General features: G+C 39.0%; 1 protein-coding gene across 1 annotated transcript; it reads left to right on the top strand.

The window, feature by feature from the left end:
* The first annotated feature begins 1,545 nt into the window (after window positions 1-1,545).
* Window positions 1,546-15,725, top strand: fbxl22 (F-box and leucine-rich repeat protein 22). Its single transcript, XM_067436413.1, has 2 exons — window positions 1,546-2,523; window positions 14,940-15,725. Exons 1-2 carry the CDS (start codon window positions 2,063-2,065, stop codon window positions 15,286-15,288), a joined length of 810 nt encoding a protein of 269 aa, XP_067292514.1. The 5' UTR covers window positions 1,546-2,062; the 3' UTR covers window positions 15,289-15,725.
* The last annotated feature ends 11,182 nt before the right edge of the window (window positions 15,726-26,907 follow it).

Below are 26,907 nucleotides of genomic sequence, written 5' to 3'. Positions count from 1 at the left end.
TTCAGCCACCATGCAGCTCAAGCCCGAGGGAGACCACTGAGACCACCAGTGAGCAGCAGACACCCAGAAGAGAGAGCAGTCGCAGCGAGCAACATGAAATGTCCTTCAAACCAGAACCAACCTTAACCTTTCAAACATAAACATCAGAGAAGCGGTGGAAAACAGCGAATGGCGAATAAAGTCCTCTCAGTGGCTGCCAGCAATCAGCAACAGTCCCAATTGTAGCTCTGTCTGTTAGACTAGTCACAAACATAAGAAAATAAAATAAAATCTAAATCTAACTGTACAGTTAACATGATTTGTGGGTGGAGAAGCGGCAAACAGACAACGCCAGCGTCCTCTCCCCCACATTGCCTAGCAACCTTTTATGCTTGCTTGACCAATTTCAACAACATTCGACATTGTATTTGTAGTGTAAACGTTCATGTGGTTGAATACATTCAAACAGAGATCAACCACTGTGCCATAAGAGTTCATGCTTTGCCTGTTTTGTGCAGTTTAAATAAGTGCCAGATTTATAGAGCTGGATATTTGTTGCACATTTTGTAATGTGTATGCTTTCATGAATTCAGAGACCTTCCTCTCTAAATTCGGGTATAAGTGCTCAGAGGAGAATCATTTGAGATGCAATTTCTACCAGGTGTAAATGGCAAATGTCTTTTTTTGACCACTTTAAGGATGTCTTTCACAAATTCAATTAAAGTAAAATGAACCCTGGTGCGATGCTGCGATTGCTCTGTTAGTGCGGTCCATTTGAATAAGTGTGAACGCTGCCATTTGAACCCTGACGTGCACCAAACAAGTGGGCCGAGATCACTAAAAAGGTGGGTCTCGGTCTGCTTCCAAACGAACTCTGGTGTGGTTCAAATTAAATGTGAACGGAGCACGGACCAAAGACATGTAAACGAACCAAAAACGAGACTTGATGTCACAAGATGTGACCCTAACAAAGACAAAATACACAAGCAAACCTGTTTTTTATAGTCACCGTCATAGTCACGATGTTGTTACAAGCATCAGAATCATGTTTTCTCTCAGCAGATTGTTTGTGTGTGTGTGATGGAAGGATTCCTACCGCTGTTTTGGCTCTTTACGAGTTCTCAGCTGGTCAAAATACTGTATATAGGCTACACACATACAGCGAGTGCATTTAGCCCAGACCACAGCATTGTTTTGGATGTTCAGTAAGTTCCGTCACAAAATATACATCATAAAAGCAGACCAATCAGGTTGTGAAAATATCCCTATGCCTTTATATTTGCTATCTTTAGGTTTGATGTTAAAATGCAAATGTGAATGCTAAGCGGACCGGGACTACATTTGTATTTTTTTGTCCGTATCAAACAAACCAAGCAAATCAAAGGGGCTGTTTACATGACACCGTTTTCAACTCCAAACGGAAAACTTTTTATGCGTTTAGCCGTTCATTTACATGACAATGGCATCTTGGAGGCCTGAAAAGGCAAACATTTAAAAACGGGATTCCGCAAGTTTTTGTAAATGATCGTCTCCATGTAAACTACAAAAATGGGAATTTGTGAAAACGGTAATGTCATGTGTATGCGTATTATGCATTCACAGTGTATAGTTGCATAGTTTTCCTTTACAAAAGGACATCGCCGACTACTAGCTTTGCATGTATAATACAGAGTTTTTAATAGTGGATCCGTGTGAACGGGGATCGGTTTGAAAAGATTGTCGTCAATGTGAAGAACGCGAAGGAAAAACGTTTCTGTTTTTAGTACATCATTCAATGTGATGTCGTCTTTGTGACCAAGCAAAAAAATAAAAATAAAATAAGTGCAAGCAAAAGCAGGTGTAAATGTGGTCTCAGTGTGGAAGAGTGTCTCACCCTTCCCCATCCCCCAAGATGCAAGCCGTTGAGTGAAGACTCTTGCAAGTGATAAACAGAAACTGTCACACTCTAAACGTCCCTCACACTGCCTCCTGTCCAGGCGTCGGAGACAGATGGACCGGGAGAGTCCATGTGCCTCACACATTTCCATTTTTGACCGTGCCTGCAGCGGTCCTCCCAAAATAACCCCATTCCTTACGACCTTATATGTGCAAGGCCTCAGTGAGATTACAGTCTGGGGGAGAATCACAAATCCAGGCCACACGAGACTCGCCGCTGTCTCTTTGTTGCTTTGTGGTTGTCAGCAGGCCTGTTAGCGCCTCCAGTCTTGCTATGCATCTCACAGAACTAGATCAGGAGTGTTTGCTACACCTATTTTCTTACCTAGACAAGGACAGTCGCCGCAGTCTGTCATTGACTTGCGTACGACTAAGACAGGTCTTCCTGGACCCGCAACTGTGGACGCTGCTTCACTTCAGATCTCCATGCGAGCTAAGGAGGGACAACTTTGTACTGGGCTCTTCGCTAAGATACCTGGCTGTATGCTGGCACTCGAGCAGGGTCAAAGTGTGCAACATTGAGGACTGGATGAAGACAACGTTCCAGAGGGACCTCTGCAGAAAACACGAGAGACTCGTCAGTGACTTCCTGGAGCGTGTCTGCCACATGTGAGTGTTTCTGTTTGTCTTGGCATCAACATTCATCTAATCATTGGCTTGATCTTGGACAGGCAGATGTTCTACCCTGATATATTTAGAAAGATGGAGTAACTTTAATGAAACCTACATCCACTTTCATTGGTTAAAGAAAAGCAATGACTCCAAAATTAAGTTTCCGTTATCGTTTACTCACTCATGTGTCGTTCCAAACCTTTCAAGAAGAACATTTACACAGCTTTGTCCCCTTGCCAACAGCTTTATCCAGTGGCTGTCAAGCTCCAAATAGTACACAAACAACAATATTATTAACAGAAATGTCCATACAAAAGTAATATGATAAATTTGTGTCGAACAGACCAACATTTTAGACGTTTTCGCCGTAGCGCTTGAATCACTTTTGTGCTTGCATTAATTCAAACTTGGTGCATGATGTGTTGACCTAGGTTGTACGTCAAAGACACCAAATCACATTAGATTTTTGTTTCATAGTCATGACGTGTGAAATCTGATATGTGGATCATACAGGTAATGACACATTAAGAATCAACGGTAATCAACTTTTGAAAGGGGACATTTTTATAAATTCAGTTGTTTTGTCTTGTGGACTATATGTTAACATTCTATGTAATATCTTATTCAAGACAGTGCTAAATAAAAAAAAAAAAATCAGTTTTGTGTGCTGAAGGAGACTTTACAGAGTGCTTAACTCTTGCATTGTCAATACAAGATCTTGACCAATAATTGATGCACCTCTTGATGGAAATACCATCACAACATTTATTTCCATCAAGACGTCAAGATCTTGTATTGGCAATGCAAGAGTCCAGCACTCTGTGAAGTCTCCTCCAGCACATCTCAAAGGCTTTCAATGAATTTAAGCTCTGGACTCTGGTTCGAAACATTCTTTCACTTTCCGAGGCTAATGAATCTTGACATTGTCATGCTGGAATACGGCCATGATGTGTCTTCCTACGTGGTTGTTTAAGAAATGAAAAGCTACTCACTCCATCAATTGGGTTTATAGGAACTGTTGCCAAACATATAACATGATCATAGATCCAATCATAGACTCTTAAGCATTTGCCTATTTAAATCCAAACAGCGACAGTGATCCAAGCACAACTCAATGTTTATGAATTAGTCTGGTTTAGGAAGGTACATATGTGCTTTTGATTGTTAAATAAATCCATTATATCTCTATACAAAAGATTGCAAATGGAAGATAAGACACCAACTGGTAAATTTCACGCATTGCCTGCAACAACTGGCCCATCACTCCACAGCTACAGACCCTCTCGTTCAACAGGGAGCTGTGCGACTGTCACTCAATGAATGGAAGAATAGAATTCAACACTGGCCATTCATTCACCCACATTCTTGTGTTGCAGCAATTTACTCATTTAACCAGGTTCTTATGTAATCAAAAGAATTACCTGAGCACAGAACGTTCAGAAACAACTGTTTTTGAGGAACACAGATACATTAGGACGTAGCGTGATGTTTTTTAAGGAACAGACATCAATGGTGGGAAGCCTAAAATGACTTCAGCATGAATGTTCCTCCTGTAGCCATTTAACTCCGCCAGTGCCTGACTAATGTGTCTCAAACATTCATTCCTCAAAAGTTCATCAGAAACACATTTTGGCTTTAAGCATGCACGTCATCACGGTCTTCCTTCGATAGATGCGGCTTGTGTTGGAAGCGTGCTGAGGCTGGGAATGTAGTTTGCCTACAAGTATCGAATGACATGAGGTCTGCGGTGTAGCATGCAGTGCACAGCTGAATTACCCTCTGGAGTTTTAAGGGCAGATCTGTGCAGCCTCTTCCAGGCAGCCAATAATAACGGGAGACATGATGGAGCTCTGCGGTTTCTCCCGCTGCTGTTTTGCACTGTAAACTCACTTACGAGGGAAAAAAGAAACTGTGTGATTTGGCAGAACACTCTTGAAAAAAGGTTCTTAAGTAATTCTCTGCATTGCCCTCAGATAACGGCCAAAACTTGACAAATGTGTTACGAAATGTGTACGAATGTGTTACGAAACATCAAGAGCCAGATTTACTAAACAGGGCAAATTAGTGTGAGAGCACAATTCTATAAACACACAGATGGGAGTGGAAAAGGATCATTTCCGTAATGACCAAACGCAATCTTTAACGTCTGTTTTAAGACGTGCTTTCTTTAGATTGTAAATTATGGCACAAATTGACTAGCGCAAACCTTTGTAAATCACCTAACATGATTTATTTAAATACTCTCATCCCATGAAATTTGCACTTGAAAGGGAAACTACTAAATAAATAAGCAATAAAGTCAGCTGCAAAAAGAACCCTTTTCCATGCTCTTTCAGCGGTAATAAATTACTGTTTTTAGTAAATCCTGACAGTAGTTTTTTATAATGGCAAAAGAGGGTTTGAGCTGGTGCAAGCTGTCAATAAATCTGGCCCCAAGAATTTTTAATTTCTAAATAACAATTAAGTCAAATGAAGGTGGTCTTTGCAGGTTTTTTTTGTGGAGGTTAAAGCCTGTGTGAACCGGAAGTTGCAAACAACTTCAGTGTTGTGACATATTTCCAAGGGAAACAGAATATTGAATAGAGGGTGGGGTTTTATTTTAGCACATATCCTCTCTATCCCTCGCTCAGAGCAGATTGACGGTTAGAAGAGAGTGGTTATGGATATTTAACCTAAGCTGTCAAAATGACCTCATCAGAGAGGGAAATCCATTCCAGAGTGGAAAATTTTTTTCTGTGTATTACCTTGCACTGGGTAATTGTTCACCACAATGCTAGTAATGTGAGCTAGCAAAGTAAATGGTGTCAATTTTGATTTCATGTCAACATTAAAAATTATTTGTAATAATTTATATATTTATGCTACATTTATAGGTCAGTGCATATTGGTTTCTTGGTTCTTTGAAAGGATAATTCACCCAAAAATGAAAATTAGCCCATGATTTACTCACCATCAAGCCACCATAGGTGATTGACTTTCTTCTTTCAGACAAATTACAATTGGAGTTATATTAAAAAACGTCCTGAATCTTCCAAGATTTATAATGGCAATAAATGGGGGTTGAGATTTTGAAGGCCAAAAAAGTGGATCCATTCATCATAAAAGTACTCCACATGACTCCGGGGGTTAAAGTCCTTCTAAAGCAAATCAATGGGTTTGTGTAAGAGAAATATATCTAACTTCCCTCTACTGTTGTACGCTCGTTCATGAGAGAAAGGCTTTTCAGTAAACTTAGGTGAGAAAAGATGCATCTCGTGGTTCAAACAAATAGGGCTGGGCAACAAACTCAATCTCCTCCTCTTTAAAAATTCTCATTTTAGACTCTAAGTCGTGAGCAATGTTTTGCTCTATCCTCTGTTTCTGTGTCCATCAGTGCGTCATGCAATGGCTCAGAGTTCCCTTTTTGTTTGGATCAAGACTTTGCATAATGTTTTACCGGAAGCCAGTGATTAAAGTTTATAAAGTTATATCTATATGGATCTTTTTCTTTAAAAATGCCTTGCCTCGCTTCAGAAGGCCTTTATCAACCTCCTGGAGCCGTGTGGGTATCTTTTATGATGGATGGATTAACTTTTTCTGGCCTCAAAATCTCGACCCCCAGTCACTGCCATTATAAAGCTTGGATGACCAAGGTACCAGTACATACACTTACCTAAAGGATTATTAGGAACACCATACTAATACTGTGTTTGACCTCCTTTCGCCTTCAGAACTGCCTTAATTCTACATGGCATTGATTCAACAAGGTGCTGAAAGTATTCTTTAGAAATGTTGGCCCATATTGATAGGATAGCATCTTGCAGTTGATGGAGATTTGTGGGATGCACATCCAGGGCACGAAGCTCCCGTTCCACCACATCCCAAAGATGCTCTATTGGGTTGAGATCTGGTGACTGGGGGCCATTTTAGTACAGTGAACTCTTTGTCATGTTCAAGAAACCAATTTGAAATTATTTGAGCTTTGTGAAATGGTGCATTATCCTGCTGGAAGTAGCCATCAGAGGATGGGTACATGGTGGTCATAAAGGGATGGACATGGTCAGAAACAATGCTCAGATAGGCCGTGGCATTTAAACGATGCCCATTGGCACTAAGGGGCCTAAAGTGTGCCAAGAAAACATGCCTCACATCATTTCACCACCACCACCAGCCTGCACAGTGGTAACAAGGCATGATGGATCCATGTTCTCATTTTGTTTACGCCAAATTCTGACTCTACCATCTGAATGTCTCAACAGAAATCGAGACTCATCAGACCAGGCAACAGTTTTCCAGTCTTCAACTGTCCACTTTTGGTGAGCTTGTGCAAATTGTAGCCTCTTTTTCCTATTTGTAGTGGAGATGAGTGGTACCCGGTGGGGTCTTCTGCTGTTGTAGCCCATCCGCCTCAAGGTTGTGCGTGTTGTGGCTTCACAAATGCTTTGCTGCATGCCTCGGTTGTAACGAGTGGTTATTTCAGTCAAAGTTGCTCTTCTATCAGCTTAAATCAGTCGGCCCATTCTCCTCTGACCTCTAGCATCAACAAGGCATTTTCGCCCAAAGGACTGCCGCATACTGGATGTTTTTCCCCTTTCCAAACAATTTTTTGCAAACCCTATAAATGGTTGTGCGTGAAAATCCCAGTAACTGAGCAGATTGTGAAATACTCAGACTGGCCCGTCTGGCACCAACAACCATGCCACGCTCAAAATTGCTTGAATCACCTTTCTTTCCCATTCTGACATTCAGTTTGGAGTTCAGGAGATCGTCTTGACAAGGACCACATCCCTAAATGCATTGAAGCAACTGCCATGTGATTGTTTGATTAGATAATTGAATTAATGAGAAATTGATGCAGGTGAGTAATAATCCTTTAGGTGAGTGTAGATTGTTTCCTCAAGAGCTAAAATATGAAATGTTTGTAGCATTTATGGGACCAATTTGAAACTTTTTTTAAGAATGAAAAACAAGTATAAATATGGCTACATCTTGACATGATATCAGTAAGGTTTTTGAGTTGGATATACTGTATGGTTACTTCTTAATAATTAAGTTCTTGATGTTCTTTATATGTTCTTCAGATCATCATGTTAGTTTCTGGTCTTTCAAAAGAATTAAAACACAAGAACTAGATCATGCTAAGGTTCTCTTATGACACCAGGAAACAGAATTATCCAAATATCCAACACAACTTGAGATGGTTTTGGAGGGTTCTTGAGAGGATTGATTAGGGTTAAAAAAGGGTTCATCAGCATAATGATGGTTGTTCCTTGACCAGAGAAAACTGGAGCAACACATGATGAAATTGGAGAGAAGTAGAAAGAAGTCCCTCCCTTCTGAGCTTTCCTCTCAAGATTTGCATTGGCAGGTGGAGCCTACAATCAGTTCTTTGTTGATGAGGGTGGAATGCACATGTGCGTCACATTCACTGTGGATTGTGTGTGCGTCTCACTCACTTTCCTACAAAGACACACACACTGACTGACGCCATTGTGGCAATATATTTCAGCTGCAGGAAATTTTAGGGCCTAGGGAAGAGTCTCAGTCTCAGATGGCGTTATTATGTAGGGATATAGTTTTATTCATCCATTAAAACCCTGCTTTCTTTCTCTTTCTTGAAAACCTAGTGCAAATAACTGTTGCCATCCACCAAAAGTTAAAACTGAATTCAGAAATGTTCATGGCCAAAAATGCATACATAAATAAAAAATAAAAAAACACCTGTCCAGGTTTCTAGTGAAAAACATCTATAATTAAAAAAAGATATTTTTACTTAGATAGTAAAAGAATATGACAATGGTTAAGGATAATATATTTTAATTAGGGCTGTCAATCGATAAAAAAAATCGAATTAATTACATACTTTGTGATTAATCTAAATGAATCACATACATAATTTTTGCTGTGAAAGTATACTCAATATTTAAATTCAAATGAATCAATTAATTATTAGCATTATGGACATTAAAGTTAAAAAAACTCTTTATCATTATTATTATTTTCACTGTTCAAAAATTGGCCATAACAATCAACAATATGAGCAAGTATGCTGAGGAAATAAATTCAAAAGTGCTTCAGGAAGAAGTATATAGCCTCAGTTGTATATGTATTTATGTATGTATGTATTTACAGTTTTTCACTGTACATACAAGGAAACTGGTCTGCAGGACATTGCGATCCATTATTAAGGGAATTGCTCAGTCGGTCACATACAGATTTGCTAAGTCGGCGTTTCAGTATATGTTTCCATGGAGCACTGTAATCTGTTTAAAAGTCCAATCCAAATTAAAATGCATATAAACACCCCAATCGGAATAAAAATGCCCAAACCGAAATTGTAATTAGCCTGAGAATGGATAAACCTTTCCATGAACCAATCAAATGAAATATTCCACCATGTAAACGACCCATGTATGTCCTTCTGTGATGTGATCATAGACCGTAATATATGCATAGACAGTAATATATAAAATATATACGGCATAATAGTAATATCAGTAATATTCGGTAATGTATAGTAAAATACAGCACGCACCTCCACCACGGAAGAGCATACACCACGCTAACATTTAAGAGGGTCGCACACCGGATCGAAGCTCAGTGTCACATTTATCTCACACCGGACTTGCACATTATATACGCGCAAGCTCAGTTTTGAATCAACTTCTGACAGAAGAGCTGCACGATTGGTGTATCTTGTAGCTAGGGTGAAATCAGTATGTACATTGACGATTTGAAGGAAAATATAATATACATTTAATATAAAACCTTGAAATGGTGCTCTGTGGCGTGGCAGGATTTTAAACAACTTCCTGAATCGCCACGGACAGGCGCCGAATGTCGCCGCCGGTGTGCTTCCACTCATTGAAAAAATGTGTTCAAATTTTAAGGAGAGGCGTAGCGCATTTTTCTGAGGTCTAAAACGTTTTATTTCGTAACAACACATAATGTTAGCATAATGACACAGACATAGCATCTCATCTTGACAGCGTTTGTCCCAGGCAGTTTTTACTTACAGTGCGGTTTGAAGATGATGACTGCTAGAGTAATAATCACGGGGCAGGTCGTACCTCCGGATTAACTTTAATCCTTTGATGCAGCGGCATAGCACCAAATTTTGTGCCCTGGGTACAAACCATCTTGCTGGGCCCCCGTACCAAATACCATAGAGATACCAATGGGTGGGGTATTGCATTTTTATCATAAAAATACTTAAAATGTAAACAAAATAAGCCATTTGTACATAAATTCTATACAAATGTTAGTGCATGTATATGTATAGAAAACTGACTTCTAAGGCACCACACACACACACTTTTTTCAACACTTCCATCAAGCCGTTTTTTTTTTCTATAAGTAAATGTTCCAATCAATGATCAAGGTGTCCCATACTTTCAATATTTTTAACAAAAACATGGCTAACAGCGTTCATGGCTCGACTCATTGAAACTGTTTTCCAAGATGGCTCCTGTCTGTAAACGCATAATGTACTGTATTTATATAGTATCTTCTTCTTCTTTCGGCTGTTCCCTTCAGGGGTCGCCACAGTGAATCATCTGCCTCCATCTAATTTAATCTAGCCCCAGGAGGTCACACGCCAGTATAACTTTTTTGCCGGTCCCAAGCCCGGATAAATAGAGAGGGTTGTGTCAGGAAGGGCATCCGACGTAATTTTTTTGCCAATTTTTCCGTCATTATGCGAATCACGAATGTACTGTATTTATATAGTATCTTCTTATTAAACTGTTTGTACACTTACAAAGTTTTCAATGCTTCGGTTTGCATGTAGGGACCCTCATTATGCTACCGTGTTAGTGTGAGGCTATTTTGAGCCTTGTTAGTGGTTCTAACTAGCGATTTAATTCTACCTTTTCTATGCCCCATGAACTAGTGTTATAAGCTAATCTGTTTTTTAGAGATACAACTCTTTACATTCTATTTTCATGAAAACGCATCCCAGAGAACGATCTACTCGGTTATCGGGTGTTTATTAGGTTTATTTTTCACCGTTGTTGTCCTTTAAACCATACACGGCCTACATTCCTACAGTTAATATTTTGATAAGCCGTCTTAAATTATTGATGGAAATAATTCGTCATTTAAAATGACGATGACAATATTTCTTCAATGTCACTTTTAATGACCAACGGCTTTAATCTTTTGTAGACCTTTGGCTCCACAACAAGGAATTGAATGAACTTGTTATGGATATTGCACATGACGAATACCACAATTTCCCCAAACAGGCTATTAGAAATGAAAACATAAAGAATGGAACTGCATCTGACCACATTCATCTGATTCATCGGTGTCAGACTTTTTTTGTTGACATTCTTGGCACAGACCGATCATGATGCCGCCTGAGGGAAAAGAAGTCTGTAGACTCAGTCCCATGGCACTAGGCACACCCTCCACACTGTCACAAGTGACTTTAGCCTATAGAAAGACTACTGTCACTGTGATAATTCTTTGAGTTCAAAGAAAAAGCATTAAATAGAATTCCTGGTAAATTACCAAGCAACGTACGTCCTGCCACGTGTGGATGTCTATAGTGGTTGCGTCCACATGGGGAAACAGTTATGGTACACCCAGCTTCATTCTCAGAGGCAAAGTAAAATAAGACTTAGTGAAGTCTTTGTTAGTTTTTTTTTTTTTTTTTACAAAAAAAAAACCCTGTTTGGAGGTAATGCCTGTGCTTTACAAACATCTGCACAAGAGAAAGGCAGAGCTACAAGAGGAAGGCATGCTTATGTAACCAGAGATGATGCGACTCATATATCTGGCGTGTTTACTTCATCTGTCCAACTCTGGAAGCTCCTCCTGCTCAAACACAATGGCTGAAAGCTGCTCCAGCAATAACCATCTAACCAACGATCCCAGAGGCTTCGAATTCTTGTCAGCCTCTCTCATCCTTCCTCTCCTGTTGATCCCTTTATCAGACTGTCTGTGTCACAGATGGCCGTCTGTGTTAATGAAAGCAATGGCACGTGTGGCGTGAGATCTGCCCCATGGCCAGGGTTATTGGGACAGTGCTCATAACACTTACAGGCGGCTGGAATGTGCCGGTCTCACATGTGGTTAAGTGGTAAGATTATGTAAGAGTTTATATAATCTGCATCAGTAAACGTGAATGACATCTCAAAGCTACAGCCATTAGCTCGCTCCATGTGAGCGTGTGTGAGTGTTGACCCAGTGTGAGTCCACCAGCAGGCTGCAGCAGAGGAGAAACACGGACACACAGAAGGGGGACTCTCCAGAAGCCGGTACAGAGGGTTCCTGCTGCCCGAGCTCACTGGTGTGGGCATGGGAAACGGTTCGGCTTTCAGCTGGTGCGATGTTGCAAGAGCACCAGCTGTGTTTATGTGGCAAAAACAGCTGATACAGCAAACACTGACTTAAGGGAATGTTTTTTGTTATGCTACAGGTATGCTTACCATGCGAATGCCTGGTGGGGCCGCATAAATTACTGCCTAAACAGTCTTGGTTACAGTTTTTGACAGCATGGCTCATTTATTATATAGTCTGCCACCTAATGTGCCCCCTGAGGAATAAACAGCATTCGCAATGCAGTAAACTAGCATGTTTTCCAGCCAGTTACTCTCTGGCGGCTGCTTTTCTTACAAGCAGTGACTACATTTATACAATGCATCTCATATTTCTCACTGTCTAGTCACTTAAAGCTGTCTTTTTTGATGAAAATAGCTTCTTTGAGTCCAGATGAATGTGTCAAGACATACTGAGCTGATAAATACAAGCTGAGCCGTTTGTCAAAAAAGTCTGTTTTCTGTCACATGCTGCATCTGAAATAAAAGTTTAAAAAAATTCACCCCCTCACAGTTGTCATGAAGGTCAAAATTAGCCTTATAGACAATTTGTACCAGGCTGTAAACATGTTTTTTTCTGCTGTAAAGTTGAGAATTTTAACATGGGGCTCAATGAGATTCTGCTCCCTTCTGGAGTCTGTCCCTAGTGGCCAGTTGAGGAATTGCAAGTTTAAATTACTTCCGTATTGGCTTCAAGAGAGATCACGGGAGGTTGTTGCTTGAAGTGTACATTTGATGGGCACTTTACTATCCCATGAGGCCACGGGATTTATGAATGGAGGTGAAGCAACGCAACTGATGTTTTTCAGTTGGCTGAATTGAAATTTTGTGAACTGATACATTTTTCATCTGGCCAAATTGAAAGTCTGTAAATTGATGCAATTTAATTCACAGAAATTCAATTCAGCCAACTGAAAAATTTTGATGTGATCAGTCACTTGAAATTTTTCAATTGGAGACCTGACATTTTTTTACAGTGTAAATACACATATATAACATACTTGTGTTAACCCAACAGTACACAATTTCGGACACACTGTTTTTAAAAGATTTCTCTGCTGATTGAGAATTCAGACCAGCCTAACCTGGCAACACTGGCTCAACCAATGGGGTGAGTTTTGGGGTGGGGCTATCTGTTTGTTGGGCCAATGGCAGATGGAAACCTGATTAAATGCTATTGATTTTATTGGTGCTTTTAATAAAATCTTAACCAATTATATTAATAATTTTCTTAAGTTCTGTCACACAATATCATTCTGTAAGTGTATTTTTGTTGTTGTTATATTACTTTCTTCTGTCAAAGTTTCTTGTTAAATTATTCTATCCAAGTGTAAGTTCGTGCAAAACACTGTCTCTGTGGCGTTTTTAAAACATGACATGGCAACACTGACTCAACCAATGGGATGATTTTTGGGGCGGAGCTAAGTGCGTGTTTTACCAATAGCATGACAAGGGAGTGTACAGAAAACCAGTTTGGATGGTTTTGATTTTATTGCCGCTTCTAATATGAGTTTAGCAAATTATTAATTTATTTAAGTTCTGTCACACAGTTTTCTTTAAAAGCACAATATATAAGATTTTTGGATTAAAATATCTAAAAACCACGAGAACTGTGTTATATAGGCTAACTGACTTACATTATCTCAAATGTTTCCAAGAATGTTTAAATCCAAAGAAATAAGCCATGTTTACCAGAACTCACTGTCCAAGTATTTATCAAACCCGCATTAACCCCATAACCTTGATTTTATTTTGAAACCAATGAAACACTCATCTTTTATATATTCTGTTTTATTAGACAAGGAAACAACTGATTGAACAGACAGAAAATTAATTGTACAATAGTACAGCATTTTCTCTGTCATACCATATGTTTTAAAAATGAATTGCATGCCACTTAACAACACAAGACATCCAGTTTTTATTTATATAATATTCTAATATCGATCTAGCTGTCTGCAGTGTGCAACAAGGGTCTCATAGCAGTCACTGAGCGAACACACAGAGTAATGTTAACACAATTTTCAACACACTCAAATGTATCTAAAATGATAAAACAGCTGCGTTACCCCACATACGCATGACCGGAAGAAGCGGAAGCAGCGACTGTGGCATAATTAAAGTCCTCCTGCTATCGAGCCGTGTGTCGCACTTGTCTCTCATTAGGAATCGCTTCAACGGCCTTGTTCAGCTCCCACAACACTCGGCCCTGCTCTGCTTCATACTACAGTAACGTTAATAATCTCATCCATGAACAAGATTTCTGCCTACACTATCCTGTAGTGTCCTGTCCCGATTCGTCCGGCTGTGAGGTGAAGACGGCATCTCTCAAGATTCCGTGCTCAGTCTTGGCGACATCAAGCTATGCCTTTGTTTTGAATAGGTGACCTCTAGTGGTGATAAACTACATAGTGTGCCTTTAATTACTTTCTTCTATCTAAGTATTTATTTGTATGTTGAATCTCAGTCTTTGTGGTGCTTTTAAAACATTATTCTTTGTTTGAAAATAGCATGCATAGCAACACGGGATCAACCAATAGCATGAGTTTGGGGGTAGAGCTATCAGTTTAATTGATCAGTCACACACAAGGGGAGTGTTCTGGGAAACCTGTTTGGGGGAAAAAAATCAGCACAGAAATGACACTGAATGAATGAATGAATGAATGAATGAAGCATTTATATAGCGCTTGCATATGTACTACTGTACACGTAAAGCGCTTTACACTCATGTCAGGGGTCTCTCCTCAACCACCACCAGTGTGCTCACCACACACCAGCGATGGGTGGAGAGGAGAGAGGGTGATAGAGCCAATTCATTGGATGGGGATTATTAGGAGGCCATGCTTGGTAATATCCAATCGAGGGGATTTGGCCAGGACACCAGAGATACACCCCTATTCTTTACGAGAAGTGCCATGGGATTTTTAATGATCAGAAAGTCAACACTTTAACAGACACTTGTTTGTTATTCCATAATTCACTATTCCAATCAGGAATATAGCAAGCAAACATTTATGCACTGCATGTTGCTCTTAAGTATTATTATAAAATGATAAAATACTGCTTATTTCTGTCATATAGCATGACTAATTCTGCTTCTTGTTTCATTAGGTGTCCGAATCTACTCTCGCTGACTCTGTCTGGATGCGGGCACATTACGGATCACAATGTCATCAACGTGCTACAAAGCTGCAGGAGGCTACGCAGCCTTAGTCTAGAAAACTGCGCTCGGATGACTGACTCCGTCCTCCAGGCTGTGGTGGACCACGGCAACAGCCTCAAGGAGGTGAGGGTGGACTTCTGCCGTAACGTGACCCAGACAGGGCTGCAGGAGGTCAGAGACAAGAGACCAGAAGTGCACCTGAGCGCATTACACAGTGCGGATATGATTCCAGACAGCAAGCCTGAGGAGAAAACTCAGATCAGGAGAGCTCTGCAGAAGTTCTTGATCTTCTCCTGACAGCTGGAAGCTACCTAGAGACTTCATGTCAAGTTGAGGTTCACAACATTGCCCAGTACTATTATGTTTTATTTCACTCTTGATATTGATTTTACACTTGGGGTTTCTTTTGCAACTCCTTATTTTATCATTTCAAAAGTTTCTATGACACACCGTCAAGTTTTAATTCCTATTTTGTTCAAATTTTTTGTTTACATTCAGTCTTACAACCTTTCTAATATTTTATTTGATCAGCATTCTCATTTTAAACAATTTTTTTGTACCTTCGCTGTCACGGGTTGTTTTTCATTTATTTGTTTGTCCATTTGGCCGTATGAAATGACTCACCGGTCAAGTAAACAGTTCAAAGACTAAGTATTTGATATCCAGGGCAGTGGCCCAATCAACACATTTCAACAAAATCTTAGGTTTTGATTATTAAACGTTTGTGAACTCTGTGAAGGGCTCTATTTCTTAAAAGCACAGCTTGTTTGGGTTGCATAATCAAAGGTTTGTTCTGGAATGAATACTAGTTGGTTATTCTCATTGTGGGTTTTGGACTTCCTGCTAGTTATGCAAGAACAATATTTGACCGAGCACAGGTTTACAGCCTTGCAGCATGACTTTTATTAAGCAATAATGTGCGAGAGGCTGTACTATATTTTGAATATATTGTGAATCATATCATGTTGAGCACAGCACGCCAGAAGGACTTTATTCACAATATAGCATGGCCTTGGGTGCCTTATTGAGCCTATAAAACCTTATTTCATTAACCAAATTAGAAAACAGTTCTAGTCCTGATTGCTGATTGGTCAACACAGCACTTCAGCCATACTAAAAGACACACACACACACACACACACACACACACACACACACACACACACACACACACACACACACACACACACACACACACACACACACACACACATATATACACACCAAATTTCGGTTTACATATCAAGTTCTGTATTTTCTAGCAGAATGATGTGACAATGAATTTGCTTAATAAAGTGATTTTTGTTTTTATAAATTTATTTCTCTTTTTTTTCAATGATGTACTATATAATTCCTGTACATTTAGACTATGCACTTTAAAAAATAGCATAGTGTAAGAACTTCTTTATGTATGCAGGTGTGTCATTGACATTGCCCGGCTTTGACACATATATGTGACTCTGAGCCACAAAACCAGTCATGGGTATATTTGTGGCAATAATCAACAATCCATTGTATGGGTAAAAATTATACATTTTTTTTTTTTTGCCAAAAATAATTAAGATATTAAGTAATGATCATGTTCCATGAAGATATTTAGTAAATTTCCTAATATATATAAAATATTCTTATTAGTGCTAATATGCATTGCTAAGGACTTTATTTGGACAACTTTAAAGGCAATTTTCTCAATATTTAGATTTTTTTGCACCCTCAGATTCCAGATTACTATTTTGAAACACGAAATGGGTTGCAAGGAGATACGTGCGTATATTTCGGACACAGAGAATATTATTTTACCAAGATGCTAAATTGCTTTGGTAATTGTTTACCTGTTAATTAATACATTTATTGAACATTGGTGCCTTTTTATATTGCTGTTTTATAATTTATATATATATATAAGGGCTGTCAATCAATTAAAATATTTAATCGCGATTAATCGCATGATTGTCATGAGTTAACTCGCGATTAATCACAATTTAATCGCGCATTTTTAGCAATTGTAAATGTATCTTAAATTAAGATTAAATTAAGTTTTTAATACTCTAATCTACATGGTATGGACAAATATGCATGCTTTATGCAAATGTACGTTTATTATTAGTGAAACCATACTTATTCAATAATAATCAATAATACAGCATGAAGACTAGATGTATCAAAGGTCATAGATGTTTATCAAAGAACTTGCTAATGTCTCTTAAGCCTAAACTTAAACATTAAGAATAAGCAGTGATTTCTCTCATTTTAAGAATATAAAGGGAGTTTTTACACTCTCAGTTAGTTCAGAGCAGGGCACAGTTCGTATGAAAAATTGGTAATGTAAAAGCTGTCATGCGGACCTGTGAGCTCACTGGTACCACACCATACCTGGAGGAGGTCCATATTCCACGAGTAGGAATATAGTGCGGCCCCTTTAAGAGATGCGTGTTTCCCTTTTGAACTGCCGGTATCTTGTGTGTGTGTGTGTGCGTGTATGTGTGTGTGTGTGTGTGTGTGTGTGTGTGTGTGTGTGTGTGTGTGTGTGTGTGTGTGTGTGTGTGTGTGTGTGTGTGTGTGTGTGTGTGTGTGTGTGTGTGTGTGTGTGTGTGTGTGTGTGTGTGTGTGCGCGCCGAACTGTGCTGCGACTCACACGAACAGTGTCGGAAACATGGACTCGGGAGCACTCTTCATCAGAAAAGTAACGTGCATTCGTTTTAGCTGATTTTAATGTATTTAGTTCAATAAAACACATGTACTGATGGTGTTAATGATTTACCTCAGACATGTGAGAGTGAGCTTGCAGTGTATCGTGTTCGGACTGCAAAGAATGTGCTCAGTGAAAAAACGCACTTTTCTTTATTAAAGACCTGGAGTCTAATAAAAGTTAAAGGCAAAAACTGCACTTTTGATTTAGAATATTAATGTTAATGTCAACCCTTTTCTTTCCCTATTAATATTTGCTGTTGCATTCTTCGAGTCTATCCTGCTCTCACTTTTTCCAACTACGGGCTATGCCACGGATAAAACAGAAAATGCGCGCTGCTGGTAGCAGGTATATTAGGCTTCTGTCACTTTAAGACCTAACGCACAAATCCATTATACTGTTACACAAAAAAAGAATTACTGGCTGCTGCCGATATCGCTTGAGTAGGTACTTAGGGATATAAAGTGTCCATCATGCGCACTTCAGAATCTCATCGGAATAAGTAGGGCATCTGACAACTTTTTGCCTTTTCTTTATGAGTACTGTGAATTTTGTCACATACTGTTTTTCACCTACTATATAGTAGGAAAGTATGTGATTACAGATGCTACATGAAAACTCACCAAGGCCTGCATTTTGACATTAAGCCCGCTTGGAGTTACTGAAAAAAAAATTTCCTCTCTTGTGCCGGTTTGACCTTTTTCAAGTGCATGTAATCCAGCAAACACAAACGCACTGTTTCCTCAACCCCCCCAGGACATCATCAAGACCTTATGAAGAACAATCACACATTCTGTCCCTAAATAGTCCGTAATATTGTTGGAGATAAATTTAGAAAAACAAAATAATTTGTAATAAGTCTTAACAGAAAGTCCCTTGTTTTACAGCCAGCGTTCTCCACAGGATGTTCCCCGCAATGGATTGAAGGCTGGAGGGTGAAATAATATTAGGATAAATTTTTCTCTCTCTCTCATTGTTATCAGTATCTCTTTCCAACTCTCGCTCTCTTTCTTTTGCTCTATGTTTTGTACTTTTCAAGTTACATAAGGAAATGTCTGGGGGGAAAAAAACAGTTATTTATCAGTCTGTTATTGTGCAGTTCGAAATGGAGATGGTTAGATAACGTCTGGTCTAATCGATACTTTACAACAATTCCCATGACCTGGGCCATCATCCCGGGCCTGTGACTCATGACCCACCCATAGAACTTTTGTCCCGGGAACTCGTGAATTCAAGCATTGGCACTGGCTGGGATATTTCATAAGACTTTGAGAGGTCAAATGAGCCGCAAAACACGATCAGCATGCTGTGATTGCCTAAATCAGGTATTTCTTTGTTGTGGATGCCAATACCCTTCAAGTGCTTACGCAATCCAGTTAGCGTTTGATAATATCAAGAGTCCAGCAAACAGATTTAGAAAGGCTGAAACATTAGGCACTATTTATATGCATGATCACGTGTAAGCAATCAGCAAGTGAAGCCAAGAAACTGTAGTAGCCTTTCAAAGAAAAAGAAAAAAGTTGATGTTTTTGCCAGAGTGTAGACCTTTTTTTCCCCTAAAAACAGACTAGTTAACACCCATGGGCAACTTTAAGGTTGGTGTTGATTGGCTGTAGACAGCAATGGGCCTTTAATGTGTTTGATTTGCCTGAAGCTACACGGGTTTGTGTTGCTTAGGTTACGGTTGTAAAGCGTTTGATCTGTGAAGTCTACTATAGGCAAACACATTCTCTGAGGAGGTCATAAAACATGCTCCATATCACAAGAACTATTTGTTCTGTTTTCATTTTTTTGTTATCACACAGATTATGCTTATGTAGAGGTAGGCGAGTTAGACTTTAGTAATAGCAGACAAAAATGTAAAAAAAAAAATCTTTAAAATTGTTTGTTTTTATTGAGACAGCAAATGTCATAGGACCTTCAAAAAGTAGCTGTTTCAATATGTTGCAATCTTTTGCAACATTCTTATGAATTCCAGGTTAAGATTGTGAGCCTGAAAATTGCTTTCTCAATCAGGCATGATGTTATGACCAGGTGAAGTGAGTAACACTGATTATCTCTTCATTACTGCACCTGTTAGCGGGTGGGATATATTAGGCAGCAAGTGAACATTTTGTCCTCAAAGTTGATGTGGGCAAGCGTAAGGATTTGAGCGAGTTTGACAAGGGCCAAATTGTGATGTCTAGACGTCTGGGACAGAGCATCTCCAAAACTGCAGCTCTTCTGGGGATCAAAAGTCGTCCAAGGATGGAACAGTGGTGACAGGGTCATGGGCGGCCAAGGCTCATTGATGCACATGGGGAGCGAAGGCTGATCCATGTGGTCTGATCAAACATATGGGCAACAGTAGCAAAAAAAGCTCAAGAAGTTAATGCTGGTTGTGATAGAAAGGTGTAAGAATACACAGTGCATTGCAATTTGTTGGGTATGGAGCTGCATAGCTGCAGACCAGTCAGGGTGCCCATGATGACCCCCTGTCTACTGCTGCCAACCACGGAGCAATGGAAGAAGGATGCCTGCTCTGAGAAATCACGTTTTCTTTTACAACATGTGGGTGGCCCAGTGTGTGCGCATTGCTTTCCTGGGGAACACATGGCACCAGGATGCACTATGGGAAGAAGACAAGCCGGCAGAGGCAGTGTGATGCTTTGGGCAGTATCCTGCTGGGAAACCTTGGGTTCTGCCATTCATGTGGATGTTACTTTGACAGGTACCACCTACATAAGCATTGTTGAAGACCATGTACACCCTTTCATGGAAACGGTATTCCCTGGTGGCTGCGGCCTCTTTCAGCAGAATAATGCACCCCACAAAGTTAATATGCTGCCATCTTTAACATCATTATACCTGAAGTTTGCAAGTTTACAACATTGCTGTCTTTATACGTGTCCTTTTTGTACAACCTTATGGAAAATACCTAACAAAAATATCACAGTATGTTTCCAACATCTACAACCTTGTTTGAATGCTTGACAAAGTTCTGACAAAAAAAGCTGAAAAAAACCCCAAACCAAAACAATTCTCAATAAGTTGCCCTCTTTGATGAATTTTGTGTGTAGGTGAATTTTCCTTTGAAATATTTTTACTCTAACAATATAACACTGAATTAAACCTTTCTTTTAATCTTTTAAAGTATATGCTTTACTTTAAAAACCTCTAAACAAATAATAAAATATTGTGTAGAAACCATATTTACATACTAGAAGTAATGCAGCACCTGCCACCTGACCACAGAGACCTCAGTGCTTGGGACACAATGACTGTAACATTGGATCGTTTTTGAGTATAAATGTTAGTCTAGAAATCTAGACGCACCCTAGCGGCAGCAAATCTAATCTGCCCGAGAGTGTCGTCTAGCAACTCTCAATAAAGTTCTGAGCTGTATTCCCCTAACTCTTGCCGGGCCAATCACATCGTGTATAGAGTCGGTGGGCGGGGCCATAATGACGACGGCCGAGTTCCGTTTGCGTGCTTCTAGTAAACACAGAAACTGGCGAACGGCGGTCTTTCGAATCAGCTTTGACCGCGACTATAGACTTGGAGTTAAGCTTTTCTCTGAGAAAAGAACGGCACTGAAGTCATTCGGAGTTCGGAGTTTTGCTGACCGGATACGGCAAATGTTTAATCTATCAACGAGCTCCGCTTCACCTTCGTTGCTCTGGTTGGTTGTAGAAAAAAACCCCGTCAGATGTCACAACATGGGAAGTTACGAAACCTAATAACAAAAGCAATGATAAAATAGTGTAAATAGAGCTGGAAAACAAAGAAAATCCACCTTATTAAATATGAATGCCCCATTGCATGATGGGAACACCAGTATCATAAAAATTAAGTAGGTTTTACTGAATTTTATAATGTTGCTATTAATGCTGTAATCCTATAAGCTTGAATTGAGTACTAACATAGAATTTACTTTTTCTTTTTTTCTTGCTTGAACTAACTTTTTCATGTAGAAATTACATTTATTTTTCTGCAGTATTTACTTCAACACTAGAAGAAAGTATACTTTTAGTCTATCTTTTATGTACTTAGAAATTGCAAAAGTATACTTGACGGGGTCTGGATATATTTTGCCCTGCACTTGTAGCCTACTCAATCTTTTGATTGAAATCTACTTAAAAGTATAATAATTATTAGAAAACCAGTTTAGCTTTAGTTTAGTTCTTCGATTATATATATATATATATATATATATATATATATATATATATATATATATATATATATATATATATATATATATATATATATATATATATATATAAAGCTTACACAATCAATGTATTTTTTATAATTACCTTTTTTATATAAATTTTTATTATTTATTGACAAGTAACAAACATCGCATACAATATTACAAAACATATGAACTTTTTGTCATATTGCACATGAACGCCCTCACATTTTGAAACCTGAATGCAATGATCTCGTAATCACGACTTGATTACGGAATGAATCAAGGAATGATCAAATTTCCGATAGCACGTTAAGGCAGCATTAGTCTCCGTGACGCAGCTGGGCTGGTGTTAGAGATGTGCTAAAGCGTTTTGATTCATTTCTCCGTGGTTATAAGGAGTAGAGACATGTTTAAAACGCGCCTAAAGCGTTTCGATTCATTTCTCCGTGGTTATAAGGAGTAGAGACATGTTTAAAACGTCCTATGAATCCTAATTTTCTCAGCTTTAATTTCCCATTCATGACTTGATCCTTTAAATAGAGTAAGCTATATGAACTGTAGTAGACAACGCCCAGTAGCCTACACGCCCCTCTGACTGTAAACGCTAACTTTGCGTAGATACTTTTTATACGATTTTTCACTCACCTCTTTTGGTGAATCTTTGGTGAATCTTTTCTACATTTTTCCTCTCCTCTCCGGTTCACTTCACATATGGCTTCTCAGCATCCCTCAAAGACTTCCTTGCTCTGTCCTTCCATTCATTCATGTTCGCGCTCCTTTTTTGCCGAGGTTTTGTCTATTAATGTCCGCAGCGGACATGAAAGCAACCGGTGTCTCCATTTTCCGTTTGTGGACATAGACGTTTTTTCCACGTGGGACTATTTTAAAGTTTAAAATACAGAGTTTTGGTCACGCGAACACACCCCTGAAGTGATTCTGAATACAAAGTGGTACTCATACATTCAAGTGACATTTTTTTTGGACTTGTACATTTTTTTCGTCGCATGAACACATTAAGGATTTTAAGTATACTTGGCTTGTAGTTGTGTTTACTATTTTGATTATTAAATAAATTGTTCACATAGTTTTACATACTAATTTTGAGTATCTGAATTTCTGAGTAGACTATAGCTCCACTGGTAGTGTCATTTATTTCAAATCTACTTTACTCTTTTCCCCCCATTCACTGAATTTTCCAGCTATACATGTTTTCACTGTTATATGATAGGAGGAGATATTACACACCTTCTGAATGAGTACAGAATCTTCTGATCGAAACGCAGGTAAAGAAGAAGCAGAAACAAGAGATAGAATATTGCTCACGCAACTGTAAATCAATGCAACCATCATTAAAAACAGCATATGTTGAAGCTATTTTATATGGAAGCAATACTATTTTAAGTTCATTTAGTAAAACCTGAGAAAACCTGTGTTGCAAAGAAATTGTAATGTAAACAGTTGACCAGTGATCTAGTATGATGTAATTTGATTGGCTGTTAGATTTAGCATGAAAGAAATAGAACCCCGCAAATTAGTCAGAAGCCACTGGACTTTGGAGCAACACAGTCTTTTGACCTACACGGAACGGCACATATAATTTGTAAGAAAAGTATATCCTAAGTTTTTATTTTTTATGTTTTGCGATTCATAATTAAACAGTCAAACGAAGAACTTTGGATTCAAGACTTTTATTCACTGACGTTTTGTGTTGAGTTCAAAAGAATTTTAAAGTCCTAAGCTAGTGAGTAAGCTTGTTGCACTCACAGCATATATAAGCTCAAAACTGCCTAACTTTACTGAATGAAATGCCTAACCCATGAACATGAAACAACTGTTCATTTCAAGGGGTGAAATGCGTTTTTATGCATAGCCTACTGAGTTTTTTTACACTGTTAAAGACTTGGATTCCCATACTAAACATGGACAATGTAAAAAATAAAATAAAAAGTTGGACGTTTGATTGAGTATTTCTGTGTCAAAAATACTCCTTCCAGTTTCTCACAAGTTTCAGAACGTTTCTTTAGTGTATGGGTCTGTCTGACATCAGATATGGCGGAATGTCCTTGTACAGGCTCTTCTCCCGAAAGGGCGGGCGCGCGCACGCGACTAGAGCAAAAGGGCAAACGCTCACCGGCTGCACACTGCAGTCAAAGCTGGACTTCACGAAATCAACAATATCACCAAAGAAGTGTGTTTTTGGTTGTCAGGGCAAGATAACCCTGTACAGCTTTCCAAAGAACCCAGCGTAAATGGGACAGTGGATGAAGTTTGTTGTTCTGGAGCAGCAACGGAGTTGTGGAAGTGTTTTTGTTTGTTCCCTGGCATTTCAGCGGCAATGGTTTATAAACAAAGACCAGTTCAGGTTTGTAGCTCGTCTAATGTTGAAAGATGGAGCGGTTCCAGTGATTAATGTTCACGGACGTATGTTGGAAGCAGGTGGTGAGTAAAACTGCTTCAAATGTCTTAAGTGTTGTTAGCTAATCGACTCAAATACGATACTGTTCCATTGCTTTTCTATGTAAACGCGCACTAGTCTAAACAATTCCGCTTGCTACTGCTAACATTAAATCGCATTAACGTTTGGTCCATAAACCAAATTATGTCCTCATCAAACCACAAGTAAACACACACAAACTTTCTAAAATTTGCACGAAATGCAGTTGCAGTACATACCTGATAGAGACGTCCTGTTGTATTGTTGCTGCTTCTCCTGTTCAATTTCAACCTTTAGATCTGGATCATTTATGTATGGTTAAATCTGATTGATCTCCATGGTTTATTTAGGATAACGTTTTCTTTTCCACGTTTAGATTTTAGACGCTCTCAACGCAAAAGATGTGCACGCTTGTGATTCTTTAGCTCCGCCCATGATATACGCCTCCAGCCGCTCGTTTTTGTTTTTTCCGGAAAGACTCTGTACAGCACATCTTTTTTTTAAATAAATATAATAAAACTAAAGAATTTTCTGAGATATGAAGTATGTAATGCTACTTTATAGGTACTCAAGATTGACATGAGATTGAGAGTGTCTCACCCCCACCCCTTTTGACTATACTTCATTAAATGAACTTGAAGTATACTTAATTTTTCTAAGGCCTCTTACGGCCTTCGTCAGGCATTTCTTTTTGTCAGAAGGTTGTCTCAATCCGTCGTTGCCGCTTACATCCTTTTTATGAACATAAGACAGGAATGTCTGAAATTTCATTACACTGGAATCTCTAATGAATTGTTGAGAAATGCTCAAATCGTAATAATTCTAAAGCACATTGTATAAATTCAGCTTTTGAGAGGAAAAATGTCAAATGCTGGGCATCAGATGCATATTTTTACTTTTTTTTTAAACTTTTTTCAAACAAAAGTCCAAACCACAATTTGTTCAGATCAAGAACTTCAATGCCTCACAGCAATTTAGATAAACCTCAAAGCAAATTGCTTAAAATGCACCACAGCCATTTTTTCCAGGTGTGATCGTTTATGTGGGATTAGGAGGTCCATATAAGACCATATAAGAGCCAGTTTCCTCCAGGCTGCATATATAAATGAATTATTTGCCTGCATCAACCTGTAAGTGTCTCCACGTGCCTGTTCTCAATGTGTAATCCAAGTTTTTGACCAACAGCTGTGTGTATATATAAGCCAGAAATGTATGCATTTGACAGGAAACCAGAAAGACTGGTCGTTGTAAATAGTGGCATTGACGTATGTCTCGGGTGAATTCCATCCCCTCACGTTTTTGGCCTTTAATGTACTGTATGTTTGCATGTAGACCCACAGCAACACCCAGACATCTCCTCATTTCTGGAAGAACGTCACATGTTGTACATATGACTGTCCTCGCTTGCTAGTCCTCATATGCCATGTAAACCGAACCCAAGGTTATGAGGAAAGTGATAAAATCAAGCTACAGAGGGTAATAAATTCTACAAAGGATGTATATTGGTTAGACTGAAGCACATGGCCAAGTTGTGACATAAGATCTGCACATACATGTACAACATACAGTCTCTTTCCTTCTCTTTCTCTCCCTCTGGGTGGAGGAATGCAAAGGCAGCTCAGGCCACGAGCTGTTTCGTAAAAACTGTGGGAGGGAAGTCACGTTGTAGTGAAATTCACAGGCTGAGCGGAAAAGAAGGGGAGGGGGAGTTGATTTATGTCATCCAGGAATGGTTGCTGGTGCGCTGGCTTCTCTTTTAGACCCCAGCACACATCCATAGCCACTCCTACTGCATCTCTCATGTCCTGCAATGCACATTACCAGGGATTTAGCAGGTCTGTTGGGATTCATAAAATGTGAGATCATGCATTTTAGATGTGTGCCTAAAGGATCTTAATATTGCACAATTTTTTTATTTTTTATTTATACATTTCCTTGGGTCCACCTGTGTTAGGGTGTGGTGACATTTACCAATGTTCTACAAATTGTCCTCAACCCATTTCAATAGAAATCCATGCAATTGGGAATTTCGCTTGAGTGCTAAAGATTTTCCAGACAGATTTTGGCATCAGGTTGTCAGAAAGATGCTTGGTTTGAAAGTGAGTTCTGTGTGAGATGTAAGCTACACTATTGACAATAATAAAATGGACCTTTTTGGAAGAAATATTTGCGCCGCACGTCAATTCTTGCTTCTTAAATTAAACTATTCGTTTTAAAAAAAAAAGTTTTTTTATTTATTTATGAAACACCCCCTTGTATGTAAAATGAAGAACCGTGTTTTCTGTCAAATCTGACAAGTGTTACATCCACCAGCTGGAATGCCCATGATTTTCACCAGAGGGCACTCCTACCATCTCCCTTGCTTTCCCATCATGAACTTTAATTCCCATAACCCATTGCCTGGACCTGGATTATTGTTTGATCACTTCCACCTGTGTGTCATTACCTCGTTAACACTGCCTTTATAAGCCCTGTGTTTTCAGTCATTCTTTGCTAAGTCTTGTATGTGTATGCTGCATCTCTGAGCACTCTTTTTCCTAATTTCATGGACAACCCTGTGTTTCCTGATCAGTTTATTTTTACTACATGCCTTGGAATTCAGCCTCTGCCTCTTTT

This window comes from Pseudorasbora parva, chromosome 25 (genome assembly GCF_024679245.1).
Source record: "Pseudorasbora parva isolate DD20220531a chromosome 25, ASM2467924v1, whole genome shotgun sequence".
NCBI classification, from domain to species: Eukaryota; Metazoa; Chordata; class Actinopteri; order Cypriniformes; family Gobionidae; genus Pseudorasbora; species Pseudorasbora parva.
The sequence above is the reverse complement of the archived record's forward strand: the minus strand, read 5'-3'. Positions and strand labels throughout refer to the sequence as shown.